At 45.0% G+C, this 14,353-nt stretch overlaps 1 protein-coding gene across 1 annotated transcript; it reads right to left on the bottom strand.

Annotated features, from left to right (window-relative positions):
• Window positions 1-2,564: 2,564 nt before the first annotated feature.
• On the bottom strand, window positions 2,565-8,397 carry CNRIP1 (cannabinoid receptor interacting protein 1). Its single transcript, XM_074150953.1, has 3 exons — window positions 8,219-8,397; window positions 7,363-7,507; window positions 2,565-2,729 (listed from the first exon to the last, which is right to left on the bottom strand). Exons 1-3 carry the CDS (start codon window positions 8,395-8,397, stop codon window positions 2,565-2,567), a joined length of 489 nt encoding a protein of 162 aa, XP_074007054.1.
• Between the last annotated feature and the right edge of the window lie 5,956 nt (window positions 8,398-14,353).

The following is a 14,353-nucleotide window of genomic DNA, read 5'->3' as shown; positions in this document are numbered from 1 at the left end:
ATCTAGGGGAGAAGGATATAACAGCTGATAAATGCTGTTTACACCTTCCCCATGGGAAATTGTTAACCAGCCCTCACCCTTTTTATCACTGCCACTGTTTGTGGAAGGGGTGCTATGGTCCCGGGCAGCAGTGCTCTGTATCGGGATGTGGCGACACAGTTGGTCTGGCTCTTCTCTCCTTCCTTTTAAAAGTAGCTCATTCCATCTGTGGGCTCTTTCTTCACCACCGTCTGAACTGAATTTCAGCTGAGTTACTACAGGGCTTGCTAGGACATGAGAAAATTGCTCCCCTATTTGGCATTAATATGAACATGAGTATTTTCCTTGGGAAAGGTGTGCTTCCAGCTGGCTGAGAATAATAGCCCTCCTGTGCCAGGATGGGCTGGATTTATTCATTATAACAATTCTTAAATGCTGGAGGGCTTGGACATCACGGGTCAAGGATTTTATAGAAGCTGAACATAGAAGTGAAGGCGTCTTACACATTTTAATTTTACTAGGACACAAGTTTCTCTGTTAATTTATGAATCCTGCATATTTCTTGCTGATGTGATTCTGGTTTGTATGGTCAAACAAAATAAACCAAAGTATGCCAATTGTTGGGGAAGAAAATCATGTTCTAGCAGTGCAGAGATGGAATTTATTGACACCTGGAAGTCTGGTATCATTGAGGCCTGGTTATCTGAAAATTTCTCCTAAAGCGGTGGCAATAACACTTCTGTCTGAAATACAGGTTTCATTTGAATTTGCTTAGTTCAGTTTTTTAATTTTGAAGCATTTTTTCTGTAGTCTAGCAAGAGCCTAGGAGAGAAGTTAACCCAGAGGATTATTTCCAGAGTTTCATTGCAGTGAACTTCTGCTGTGTAATACTGCCTCAGAATGGAGATACAGCTGGCTCATCTGTTCAGTGGGGTCTTACATTCGTGCTACTGTCAGGCTCTTTTGTATGTGGAAATCTGCAAACGGTCAGGCTTTTTGATTAATAATTCGATGGAAGAAAATTCGATGGTATTTTGCTTCTGTCCTACATCTCTACTTTCCACACTATGTTAGTGTAACAAAACGTAGTTAAATTTTGTAAATAAATTGTGTTGAGCGTTATCACATTAACTGTCTGCACTCTAGCACATTGGATCTGTATTTCCTAGAAACATTAGCTTTGAGTAGTAAAGAACATGAGGTACTTTGGACTGGAAAGCACTGGCTACATACCCTCTGCTGTCTGACTTTCTAAAACCACAGTATTTTCAACTCATTTAGATGGTCATACTAGAGAAGAAATTGTTTAAGTCCTTTATTACAAAGATCAAAAATCATGGTTACCATTTACATACACAATTTACAAATTATTCACAAAGGGAATAATGGATATGCAACAACTGACAGCTTCCTTCAGCCCAAGGTGGGGATGGGACAGTGTAGTTTTTTCCCTGCTTTATTTACTGAAAGAAAGCATGTTTGGTTTTTGTTGTCTGTGTGTGTTAAACACTGATCTAGTGTTTATGTAGCACCTTTACTCATAACCATGCAAATGCTTATATGCTTATCTTTATTTGAAAGAGTGCATTGGGATCTGCACTCTTCACGCTGCTGAGTGTTTATTGGTCAGAAATCCTGTTGATTTGGGTATAATACAGTGATCAGGCTTGAAGAAGTTGATTTGTAGGATTTCACTGATTTGAGTAATGTGTCATCAAAACAAAAATGGAGATTACTGTCAGAACTCTTACTCTAAGAACGGAACTAAGTATGGCTGCTATATCTTTCAAGAATACTATATGATCTTAAAATAGATATTAGCCATGTTGTAAGATGTCTTTCATACCACAACTGATTTATTGCTTTTCCTGCATTCAGGTTAGTGTGTTTTATACCGTTTCCTAAAGCTATTTCAGAGACTGGGAAACTTAACAACAAAGAATCTTATTTTGAGAGATTTGGTAAATTAGCAAACTTCACAGAATATCTTACAGCACTTAACAAAAGGGAGAATGAGTTTCCAAATCTTCCGGTATGAAAGCACAATATCCACAGTGCAGTAGCTGCCATTTAGCTAAACCTAGAAATATCCATAATTTGCACTTTTTGCTTTCCACTGGGATGACATGTACAACAAAATGCTTGAAGGAGCACACTGATTTAGGAGCAAACACAAATATAAATACAGAAATCACCAATGTCCTGTTGCATCCAAATTCTAAGCAATAAAGCAAAACACTTCACAAAAGTTGTTAGGTCTAGTAGAACCATTTAGTGGGGAATAATCCAGATACTTATGACAATATTAAGATAGTACAACTCTACCCAGCTATCAAATATTCTTTACCATGAACTTTTCTGTATTCTCAGGGTGACAGATAAAGAATGTTGCAGATGCCATGGTAAACTCAAAATACAGTAATAGGCAAAGATTTTAGTGGCACCACCTGTATATACAACATAGTTGTTGGAAACTTACAGAACAAAGCAACGTTACAGTATGCCTTTGTTAAGGCTCCTTGCTGGTTTAAAAAGGTAGATTTTTCTTTAGGGAGATTGTCCAGCAGTATTGGTTTCACATCTCTTCAGTGGAAGGACTCTTTATTGATCCACATAAGACTGCGTGTTTCATTTGGTTTGCATTCATACTCAATACTGCCAAAACTGTTGCCCCATTGGCAATGATCCCGCTTGTGGTAGTTGTAGAATTTGACTTGCCAGACTGTTTCAAAAACACCAATGTCGTTAAACTGCGAGGAAGAGGGAATATCAGTGTTAGTGAGCTGATTATTCTGTTGGTTTCTTTCTCTTAATGAGAAACAACACTCTTACGAAACTGTAGAACGTAGAACAGCTGAAGGGTTATTGTTCATCAAGTCAATAAAACATAAGTAAAGCCTGCTCTAGCAGTCATGTAAAGTCTTGTGTGCTTAGGTGTACATACAACATGAAGGATCAGATTCTCCGTGTATTGTCTTCTTGCGCTTATGCTTGGAAAAGGCAAGGGAGTAAAAATATTCAAGTTCCCATATGGATAAATGTTACTAACAGCAAGATTCAAAGCTATAATTCTTAAGATGACACAGCAATAGCTGGCATGATGATCTCATGTATATATGTATCATGTAGCAGTGATCTGTAGTGATACAGGCCATCACTTCACCTTTATACCACACCTAGAGGCTGCAGCGACTACTGGGAAGATTCCTCCTTTTGCTCAATCTGAAATCTTTAACGTCGCTATATTTTGTAGCCTTGTGTTCGCAGTGTCTTGGTTGAGACATGCTGCTGTTAGACCACTTACTCCTTGCCTGGGACTCTGTTCCGCCTTTTACATGAAACTTAAGCGAAAGAAGTTCTCCTTTGTGCATTTCTGTAATTGTTAGTGGTACTGTGGTAGTGCAGCTTTCAAACTTAGGTATGAGTAAGAGAGGTAGGAAGGAGATAATCAGCACATGTTAGCAGATTAGGGTCTAGTACAGTGAAGGAGTAGTGAGATGTTTGCTGCACGTTGTCTGATTGTACTTGCAAGTTTGAAGCGAATAGGACTGTGGCTATACTAAATTCTGTAAAATAAAATCTCTAACTTTTTGTGGAGCCATTGCTAGATAACCTTGTAATATCAGAAAAGCCATATGAATGAGGCTTACAAGGATAGATCATGACTTCAGTTCTGATGGTGATGTAAAATGTGAGTTCCTGCACCTTGAGACCTTGTAGAGAGTCTAAAGTGTGGATGTGATGCCTATATGCATTGTTGGTCCCAGTAGTACGGTTTGTTGATTGTGTTATGTTGTTAGTGGATTCAGTGCTACTAAATGACACTCTGTTCTTCAACATTTTTTCCTTTTAAATATTTCCATCACTCACTCTAATGACGGCTTCTTCACTTGACTGTTTTCCATGCCCATCATGTGCCTGCGAACTGACCTTTGATCATCTGCCTATTATAATCACACTTGCAAAGTCAGTACGAAAGCCTTTTTACACAGTGACTCTTCCTGAGTTGCAAGCAGAGCCTTCTGTATCCAGTTTTCACAGAGGGACGTCTATTTATTTATTTTTAATTCAAGATGCAGTTTGTAAGCTGCTCCTGCATAATGGACGTTGCTTTAAACCTTCCGTCTGCCCACTGTGGTAACTTAAATTTAGCCTTGACAACAGCAGGAGTTGCTGTGTGCTCTTAGTGGAAGGTTTTTATTTGGCTCCAGTTCCAAATGTTACCTTAAAGGAGTAGCTGAAATATTTCTGCTAATTCCTTTGACAAAGAGAGAATCAGATGTACAGGCTATTTATCCCTCCCAGCAACTACAGTTTTAATTAAGGGGTTTTTTATTAGACCTCTCTGATAGTAATCCTGATACACTCGTAATGCAAGATAGTAAAGATTAAGCACGTTGGTTATTACTGTGCACGATCCACACAGAGAAATTGTCAGAGAGGAGCATCAGCCACCCTCAGTCTGGAAACTGAAGAAGAGAAGGCATTTCTAGCAGCATTTGTAGAAGGTACGATACAAGAGCAGCATTTCATTTCATTAATGTATGGAGGATCTGAATTTCAAAAAGCTAGAGGAAGAAAACAAATTCTGTCTTATTGCAGTGACCCAGTTTGCTGAGCTACCCTGAGTAGTTTGGCTGCTGTGGATTTCAAGAAGGAAAGAATTAATTGCAGAGCTTTTCTATGACCATGTGCGCCCCCCAGCCCAGTACTTAGCAGCTGCAGCAGCTCTGTGGTGTAATGAGGATTCTGCATCCTCAGAGCTCCACAGAATTCCTGTGGCTCCTGCAGCTGAATCCTGGCTCCTCCGCTGGGCCTGGAAAGGGCTTCTCCAGGGAGGAGGAATGGCCCTGCTCTTTGCAGCCTGTTTCCCTGTCTGCTACTCCCTGTCATCCAGTGCTATAGGAGTGAATAGTTATTTAATCACTCCCTGTGAATTTGCATGCTGGGATGATTTGATGGCTATTTATTACTTGGGAATAGAGGTCTAGCTTGCTTTGCTCAATCTTAGTCTAGTCTGACCAAGAATAAAATGTGACCCAAAGAGAAGTTTCTAACTTAGTTTACACCATTTGCTAGACAGTTTAGCAGTTTCTAGATAAAAAGCGCACATAATTGAGCATTCAGGTAACGGAAACACATCCTCAGATTCTGAAGTTCAGAAACAGGATTGTTGTTTTACATGTATAAACTATGACTGTAACAGGTCAGATGTCTACTAGCCAGTTAAAGTAGGAGCACAAAAAATTAATTGCTTAAAGTTTTAAAGCAGATGGGAAACAAATTCTTATGGACCTTTATGGTCCTTCTGTCTTTCAGGCATTAGAGTGGCTGTATCAGACCAGTTTTTAACTGCAGGACTGACTTCACAATCTATTTCTAATGTGAGTTCAGATTTTATGCCTTAAATAGCGTCCTTATCTCCCTAGGATGCATCAGGATCCCGCCTGTTCTAGAAAAGGAAGTGGAAGCAAAAGTTCCTCATAGTTGAAGGAAGTAGGAAAATTTAAAGCTGTATGCAATTACCCCAGTTTCCAAGATTCAGGAAGTAGGTATCAGAAGCAATTTTCAGACTGGGGTATCTGAGGCTGGTTCCCTAAATCTGTTAGGGCTCTGTCTAGCTAAGCAGCTAAATGATGAGTTCAACATGTAAATCCCTGGTGAGTTACCTATATTTAATACTTAAAAGTATCAATTGTGGACATCTAAGTCTGTACTTAAGAACCCATCTACCAAGATCAAATCCTAAAAGGGTTTGAGGATCTGCTTAGTGCTTGAAAATCCTGTTAACTTCATGGTTAATATCCCAGGATTTGATGTGTAAAAGCAACTGTTTGGACAAATATTGTGGCTACTCATTCTGATGCTGCAACAAACCATCCCAGCTTGTACCTGAAAATCAGACCCTCCTTGCATTTCTAGGAATTACTTAATTTTTTATTTGACTTGGTTTTCTCCATAAGAAAAGTTTAAACTTAGAGAAAGAGTTCACATCAGTGCTACACTTAAGGGTAAAGGTGGCTATCAAAATAGGGGTGTCTTAGTCAAAGCAGCTGGTTTCTTGGAGCACTGTCCTTTCACCTCCTGGTATAAGGCCATTGTGAACTATAACTGCAGTCAGCAGTGGCATCTAGCAACCCTGTTCTGCTGGTCGAGAAGTCCTACTGGGTGTTTGGTTTTCCTGGGTGTTAAAAGGAGCTGACTGTATAGAAAAGTGATTAATGTGGACAAAAATGTCAAATGGGGATGCTGCAGTTTTTATTCAGAATGGGATTGTCATGCTAAATTATGATTCCAGGAAAAAAAAATATATTGAAGATAAAAACAAAGATGAAGTCTCGCGTGCAGTGAGCAAATGTGAGAAAAAGCTGAAATCCGGTGGGTTTGGCAAGGTCCTAAACTTGTATAAATCGGAACAGACCCTTAAGAGAGGTTCAGCTGAAGATGGCTTACTGCCTTGCTTCCCCTTTTTGGTACAGGAGGCATAGAATAAACAGCGGGAATCCCTCACAACTGTAATCAGGAGAGGGGAAAAAAAACCCCAACGAACCAAACCAAAGCTTGAACAAAACAAATCTTCCTCTGCACCCCGAGTGTGCCACCCAAAGAGTGCTGTGGAAATCTGCCTGCTGCTCTTCCTGTCTTCTGTCAGCTCTGCTGCCTTATGGGATGGAGCTTTTGTCACCTCACTTTAGGGTCATGGCATATATTGATTCTGGGCCTTGGAGCTTCTCCTTAGGGTTGGGGTGAGGAGCCGCTTGAATAAGAACTTAGGTTTGCAGATGCAGAGATAATACGATAATGGCAGCATGTGGGGAAAGGGGGAAGACAGCTGGTGGGGTGGAGTGTGTGTATTCTCAGGCATGATTTCAGCCTCTGGAAAGTCCTTAGGCATCCTGCAGATGACAGGTGGAAGGAGAGAGTGGAAGGGGACATGCTGTGCTCCAAAAACCCTGGCAGTGTTGGTAGGCAAAAAGGGGCTCCCTGTATGCCCGGGGCTTGGGATTTGATTCCTAGCCAGGGACCTTGGTGGGAGTTGCCTGAAGTCTGTAGAAGAGATGTCCTGAAGAAGAGGTGAGAGGTTCAGCTCACATTTCTTTCTGCTGCAGCACCCCAAAGGGCTTTGCAGATCTCTAGAAATCCCCTTACTACTTCTTGGCCCTTGCTGCTCTCTTGGCTTCCCCTTGGGAAGCAGGGCTTGTGTTTTCCAGCTATGCTCTGACCAGCTGTCGTACTGATGCATGGCAAAGAGAAGGGCAAGCAGCTGTGATCAGACTTCTGCCCTGGAGTAGTTCACCTCCACACCTCTCTCTGAGAGTCACCTCCCTGCTGCTCTCCCTTGTCTTCCCATGCCAGGCTCCCGCGCTGCAGAGAACCACATACCTGCATGTTGACCTGGATGGGCTGTCTCTCCCCGCTCTTGGTGTGGGGCACCCCTTCTGTGTCGTAGATCCCTGTGTAAGAGGCCACCTGTGCGTCCCTCGATTTCTCCTCCAGCGGGACATTGACGCCCCCGATGCCCATTGTCCTGCAGGGAGATGGGATCCAGCCTTTTAGCAGCCTCACATGCCTCCTTCCCTAGCAGCTTGGAGCCAGCACGTGGGCTTGCAGCCTGGCAGCCTCTGTGCTTGGGGGATGCTTCAGGGATTTTAGCAGACCTGCAGGTGCTGCTGACTCACTGGGGCTCCTGAAAAATGTCAGGGCTCTGCAGTCACCCAGGGAAGGTGTGGAAAGGAAAGGAGGAGGTGGTGGTGGTAGTGATGTCTGATCTCCAGTAGCTGGGGATGGGTTAGTTGAATCCCTTTCACCAGGGTTGATTCCTCACCTGCATCCTCCCTGGTCCCCGTCTCTGCTTTGCTGCTGCAAGGCTTGGGCATGGTGCATCCCTGACATGCAGGGCCAGAAGGGCCTCTTCCCTCTGTCTCCAGGGCAAATCGTGGGGAAGGAGGGAGAAAAGGAGCTGGGCTTGGAAGAGCTCAGGGAGGAGGTGGGGAGGGAGAGGGAAGGAAGCAACTCCAAAACGCTGCTTCTCTCCCGAGCCAGCTGGTCAAAGCAGTGGGAACAGCTGGCCAGGGACCTAGAAACCGGGCCACCAAAGCAAAAGGGTGGGGAGAGAGAAATCGCGGAAACCCCGTGCTGTCAGCCTGCCAGGAAAAAATATTAAACCTCTAAAAATAAAGCGGCAGGGGAGGGAAGGGAGGAACGGGGGAGCCGCCCCGGGCAGGGAGGCTGCACTTACGTGGCCTGGACGGTACCGGGCCGGAGGGACACCTCGATCTTGTACTTGGCCCCGGTGAGCAGCTTGATGGTGCGGTTCTGGCCGAAGCGTTGCCCGTCCACCTTGAAATACACCGCCCCGTCGTTGGGCTGGATTTTGAGGGAGACGCTGATTTTCACGAGGCCGGGGATGTCGCCCATCTCTTGTCGCGGGGGGCGGGGGGGGGAGCTGCGGGCTCTGCGCTCGTCTCGCCCCCTCCGCTGAAGGCGGCTGGCGAGGAGAGGAGAGCGAGGCTGCGAGGGAGAGGAAGAGGAGGAGGGAGGAGGAAGAGGAGGGGCTGCCGGATCCCGGCCAGCCTAGCCCTTCCCAAAAGCAGCGGATGATATATTTGTTTTTTCCCTCCCCCTTAATCGCGGCGCGGCATCTGGGCGGCGGATGCGCAACCCCCCGCCCCTTCCCCCCGGGTTGGGGGACATTTGCAGCTGCTCAGATTGCAGCCGGTTTCCAGGGAGTTAATCCGGCCCCGATTACCGCAGCCTTAATCCCGTCGTTCCTCCCGGAGGGAGCACGGGAGAGCCGAGCCGTGCCGGGCGGGCGCCGCCGCCGTTCAGCACCACCGGGGCGGACAGCGGCGCGGGCGGGGAGGGCCCCGCGGGGATCCCCCCGCCGGCGGGCAGCGCGGCCGGGGGTCTCGCCGGAGGGGTGCCCCTCCAAATCACAGAATCAATGGCAGGGGTTGGGAGGGACTTCTGGAGGTCATCTAGTCCAACCCCCCTGCCAGAGCAGGGTCACCCAGAGCAGGTTGCACAGGAACATGTCCAGGTGCGTTTGGAATATCTCCAGAGAAGGAGACTCCACAGCCTCTCTGGGCAGCCTGTTCCAGTGCTCTGCCACCCTGAAAGTAAAGAAGTTTTTCCTCATGTTCAGAGGAAATTTCCTGTTCTTTCAGTTTGTGCCCCTTGCCTCTTGTCCTGTTGCTGGGCACCACTGAAAAGAGTCTGGCCCCATTCTCTTGACACCTAGCTTTTAGATATTTATAAGCATTGATAAAATCCCTCTCAGTCTTCTCTTCTCCAGGCTAAACAGACCCAGGTCTCTCAGCCTTTCCTCATAAGAGAGGTGCTCCATTCCCTTGATCATCTTCGTAGGCCTCTGCTGGTCTCTTTCCAGTAGTTCCCTGTCCTTCTTGAACTGGGAGGCTCAGAACTGGACACACTACTCCAGATGTCATCTCACCAGGGCAGAGTAGAGGGGCAGGATGACCTCCCTTGACCTGCTGGCCACACTTATTTTAATGCACCCCAGGAGTCCATTGGCCTTCTTGGCCACAAGGGCACTTTGCTGGCTCATGGTCAACTTGTTGTCCACCAGGATTCCCAGATCCCTCTCTGCAGAGCTGCTTTCTACCAGGTCAACCTGGTACTGGTGCATGGGGTTATTCTTCCCTAGGTGCAGGACCCTACACTTGTCCTCGTTGAACTTCATTAGGTTCCTCTCCACCCAGCTCTCCAGCCTGTCCAGGTCTCGCTGAATGGCAGCACAACCTTCTAGTGTGTCAGCCACTCCTCCCAGTTTTGTGCCATCAGCAAACTTGCTGAGGGTACCCTCTGTCCCCTGTCTGTCCCCACTCTGTCATTGATGAATATGTTGAACAAATCATCCTGCTGATCCCCTCACCATGGGAAGCTGGCTCCCACTGGCTTATTGAGCTGTCTGGGATGGGCTGAAGCATCTGCATAGTGGCTCTCAGGAGCCTCCCCAGGGGAGGGTGGAGAGCAAAGACGTGGGTTTGTGCTCCTCCTCCTTGTACAGTGAAAGGTTTTTGTGAGCCACTGTGCTTAGGCTGAGGGTCAGTTTCTTGCACCATGAGGTCAAATGTCAACATCAATATTTGGTTCAGGTTTTCTGCTTAGATTTTATTTTTTTTTATCACCTTGTCACAATCTTATTTAATAGAGAAGACCAAACACATTACTGTAATTGCAGTATCAGATCAGAATCTCATTTCTTTAAGCCTAATACTACTATTTACCTATGAGTGATACTATTTCTTCTGGGAGAAAGATCTTTGAACCTAGAAATTGCACCATAATTAAACTCTCCGCAGGTCTCATCCCAGTCTAACAGTTAGAGCTTGCTTTTAACCCAGGAGCAGGGTTCTTTCCATTCTTTTGAGTTTGTTCTTGTTTGCTGTTAAAATTGCAACATTCTTATGGCTGACGCAGGACCTGGGCCACAAATATGTATTTTTTTGTGATTGGACATAATGGCAGAGTTCATGATTTTGTTAGGAGAATTTCACAGCTACATCCTGCATTGGACCTGACCTTTTCTTTGTTTTTCTAAAGCTGGGATGTACACATGGCAGTAAAATGTAGGATTGCTAAACCAAATGGAAGATAGAGCATTACTCAGCTGCATTTCTTTGTGCACACAAGTTAATTAGTGAATTGTGAACATTAAGCAAAAGAATACATTCTGCTGAAAATTCAACCTCTGAAAAAAAAAAATAAAAAAAAATCCTACTTTATTTGCCTTGATTAGGTACCCAGCTAAGAATAGGCTTCATAATGTGTCCAGCCAGCAAGGTTTCCACAAAGATAAAGGCAGGACATGATCCCTGCATCTCAGAACTGTGTATATGATTAGTTTTTTAAGTAACATCCCACCTTCGATAGCAGTCCCTGGCAGCAGGGGCTCCCCTATAGGGAAGTTGTTTCCCCTATAGGGAAGGTGTTATGCAATGCAGTCATTGCTTCTCCCACTGAACAGTCAAGAGGGAAACAAATGCCATTAAAAAAAAATAAAACAATTCCCTATTGTCCTGGTTTGAAGTAAAACCGAACCATTTTTCTGTTCTGTAACTTTACATCCTAGCTAGGCCTCTTCTAACTCTCTGAAATTAATGGCATATTGTGGAGAAAACTGCTCGTTCTCAGAGTGATAAGACCGATGTTTGTGCTCCTTGCCAAGGAATGGTATGCAGAGAGGCCCTTGCTTATACTTACTGCTATAACAACCAAGGTCAGCCAGTTTTGTTATTTGCCCCCTTAGGGGGTCGGAAACGGAAAAAACATAGAGGGGTCACACCTGTGGGGAGGAGTGGACAGGAGAGGTGACCCAAACCTGACCAACTGGGGTATTCCATCCCATCTGCCCCATGCTCGGTATAAAAGCTGAGGGATCAAAGGGTCAGCCCTCTTCCTGCGATGGCCAGTGTCCAGAGAGGACTCTGTCTGTTCATCTGCCTTTGATCCTGATCCGTGTGTTCCTGACTCCAGACCTGGAATCCAGTTCCCATTCGTCGCTGAGTCCAGTCTGGGACTTCCCCAGTGCCTGCTGGTGATGTGACTGGCATCCTGGGAGCTTGATAGGGTTTTGTATATATTATATCTATTTCATTATTTTCTTCTTTATTTTTATTTTAATATTAATTCTTCATTAAAGTAGTTAAGTTCATTCTAAACTTCTGAATCTCCTTATCTCTTTCTCCTCCTCTCTCCTCTTTTTTGGGGGGGGGGAGAAGGAGGGGAAGGGCCATCTGTCGGTCTGGTTTTGGTAAATTCAGCCGAAACCACGACACCTATGTATGATGAGGTAGTGACACTATCAACATTAATGTATGAGAAGAATCTTTTGGGCTTGGTGAGTCATCCAAGACTCTTATGTTGCCAAAGGGCACCTAATCAAAGAGTAGTTGCAGCTAATAAAGTAGTAAGTTGCAGGAGCTACTCATGCCATTGTGGGGACCAACTATTGACCATGAATCATATACTGACCTCAATTTGTTGCAAAGATCATCAATGACTTTAAAGGTCCTCAAAAACAGACACCAAAAGTAGGTACAATGAATCTCTCCAACCCTTGTTGAGGTCAACAATGAATGGTCTTGAAAATATCTTGAAGTTATGAGACAATCAGGTGGTATGTACAGGGCTTCAGATGAGGAAGCAGCTGCTGTATATAGACATGTATCTCATAACCGCGTGGCTCCACAAAAGAAGACCACATGTGCATTTCTCCCTATCTTGTTTGCTCATTGCAAGAGAATTCTCATTTTTCCTTATATTCTGCTGAAACTGCTGCACTTTGTGGCTTGTTGAAAGTTTTGCTTGCAGCAATCCCCACTTCTGGGATTTTAAATGTAATTCAGTACGAAATCAGAGGCCTTACACATGAGGAATCCGATAGTATCACTTAAAGTGGTGTGTGAAGAATAATGGCCATTGCCAGGGATCAGTTTTACTCGCCTCATGGGCCAGACATATCATGTTGTAGTAAATTGTGTGTAGCTGAAGACATTGATTACAATTAGTTTCCCAAGTACACGAGAGGTCAGATCTATAACGAGTTTTTTTTTCCCCTTATTATTTCTGCCTGAATGATCATCTTTCTCTGGACACGGCACAGGCTGTGACTTTATTCCAGACCACTGTGACATAAAGTGGCAAACATGAGGGGGGACTAAAAAAGCATCATATTGTGGATCATGGATATATAGGCTGAGTAACTGTTTTACCGCATGAAAGTGAAACACGGTGGGAGTAGAACATTTACAAAGAAGCAATTTTCAACATAGGCATTGCCTTTCTTTGTATTGATCTGATAACTTCACATGCTGGTAGTGCATCTACTTATCTGATCCTACCACATGCTCTTAATCAGTGTAGATCAGGGGAGGCGTAGCCTTTGCTAAGCCTTTCGGGGAGGTTAGTTTTGTTGCTGCCCACCTTAATGGCCCTGACCAGCCTCACCTGGGGCCTCCACCCACACCTCTGCCCATGGGTTCTATTTCAGCTTAGCCCCGAGCCTTCACTCTCTTCCTGAGTTATGCTTAGGAGTGCTGGTCTCCAGCTCTGCCACAGGTGTATCCAGCCAGGGGTGGTGTTGATCCTGACCTGCAGGCTGACTACCTGGTTTGACTTCAGCCCATCCCCATGGAGGTGCCTGATGTGGTGGGCTGCTCGCTCACTGAGGGTGGTGGGATGGGCCCTGATTAGAGAAACTCATGCCCTTCCAATCCCCATGGGGATTTTCTGTGGGTTGTAGCCCCTAGGCTGCTGCATGGTTACCTGATATTAATTGGTTTATATTCTGCAGGGAGCAAAATACCTGCAGGACGAAGGAGGCAGTGTGGTTTTGCCAGGAGTACAGAGCAAATATGCTGACCTTTACAAGATGTGAAGCTAAATAGATCATCATAGACTTAGGACAAGGTCCTATTTCTCCTAAGCCACAGCAGTAATTTACTTCCAGGAACAAAGCAATAAATCTGTGGCCATTCTTCCATTCTCTACACCTACATTTGAGGGGTTGGAATCTTTAATGTCTTTGTAAAGTGGAAAACTGCTTTTTTTTGTTGTGGTTTTTTTTTTTTTTTCCAGTCCTTCAAATCTACCTTTTCTTCCCCTGGCATCTGAGGCTTCCCAGCTAATTCCTTTCCCTTCCTTTAGAGCAGGATCTTTGCAGCACTCCCCTGTGCCCTGGCAAACCCCTTAGTGCTTTTGAAGGGAGTGGTGAGTTCCCTCAAGTGAGCTGCAGCCAGCACGCTCAGCTATTCGCATATCTCTTTTTCTTCCCAGAACTAGGGAAGTCTTCTCACACCGCAGCTTCAACCTCCAAGACCTCTCTCCCCTGCCTAGGCCATCCCTGCTGCAGCTCCATCGCCTGCAGGTTACACTGATGGGGAGATGCTGTAGGGGCGAGGTGAGTACGTCACAGGTGAGGTTGGATGAAAAGTCAGAGCTAGTATGCAGCTAAGCCATGGCCTATGCTTTGTGCTGGTCCAATTTGTCTAGAAAACGTTCTGGAGAAATCCGTTTGGTCTCTTGACTGCATCCACTTCATGTGATCTCTCTGTGCATGTGTTATGGTTTGAGAGAGCCCATAACAATCTATTGTCGTTAGACAATTATTCTATCACCCGATGACCCCTCCCCACCCGGAAAGGGGAATCGGGGAACACAAAGAAACACAAGGGTTGAAGTATAAATAGATTTAATAGACTAAGACTAAATAATTAACAATAATACTAAAGAACCAGTATTAATCCCAATACTGATATAAGATATACAGAAATTATATTCAGCCATCTATATCAGCAGAAGCTGTGCACTCCCAGCAGGGACAGCAAGTATCAGACACTGCGAGCGCAAT

This window comes from Numenius arquata, chromosome 7, assembly GCF_964106895.1.
Source record: "Numenius arquata chromosome 7, bNumArq3.hap1.1, whole genome shotgun sequence".
NCBI classification, from domain to species: Eukaryota; Metazoa; Chordata; class Aves; order Charadriiformes; family Scolopacidae; genus Numenius; species Numenius arquata.
The sequence above is the reverse complement of the archived record's forward strand: the minus strand, read 5'-3'. Positions and strand labels throughout refer to the sequence as shown.

What these genes read in the sequence shown, in the direction of transcription:
- CNRIP1 (XM_074150953.1), bottom strand. Translation starts at nt 8,397, where the DNA reads ATGGGCGACATCCCCGGCCTCGTGAAAATCAGCGTCTCCCTCAAAATC. An exon ending in CCCGGTACCGTCCAGGCCAC is followed by an intron (nt 7,508 to 8,218) that starts GTAAGTGCAGCC and finishes ATCTCCCTGCAG; the next exon opens with GACAATGGGCATCGGGGGCG. An exon ending in CCATCCAGGTCAACATGCAG is followed by an intron (nt 2,730 to 7,362) that starts GTATGTGGTTCT and finishes TCTTCCTCGCAG; the next exon opens with TTTAACGACATTGGTGTTTT.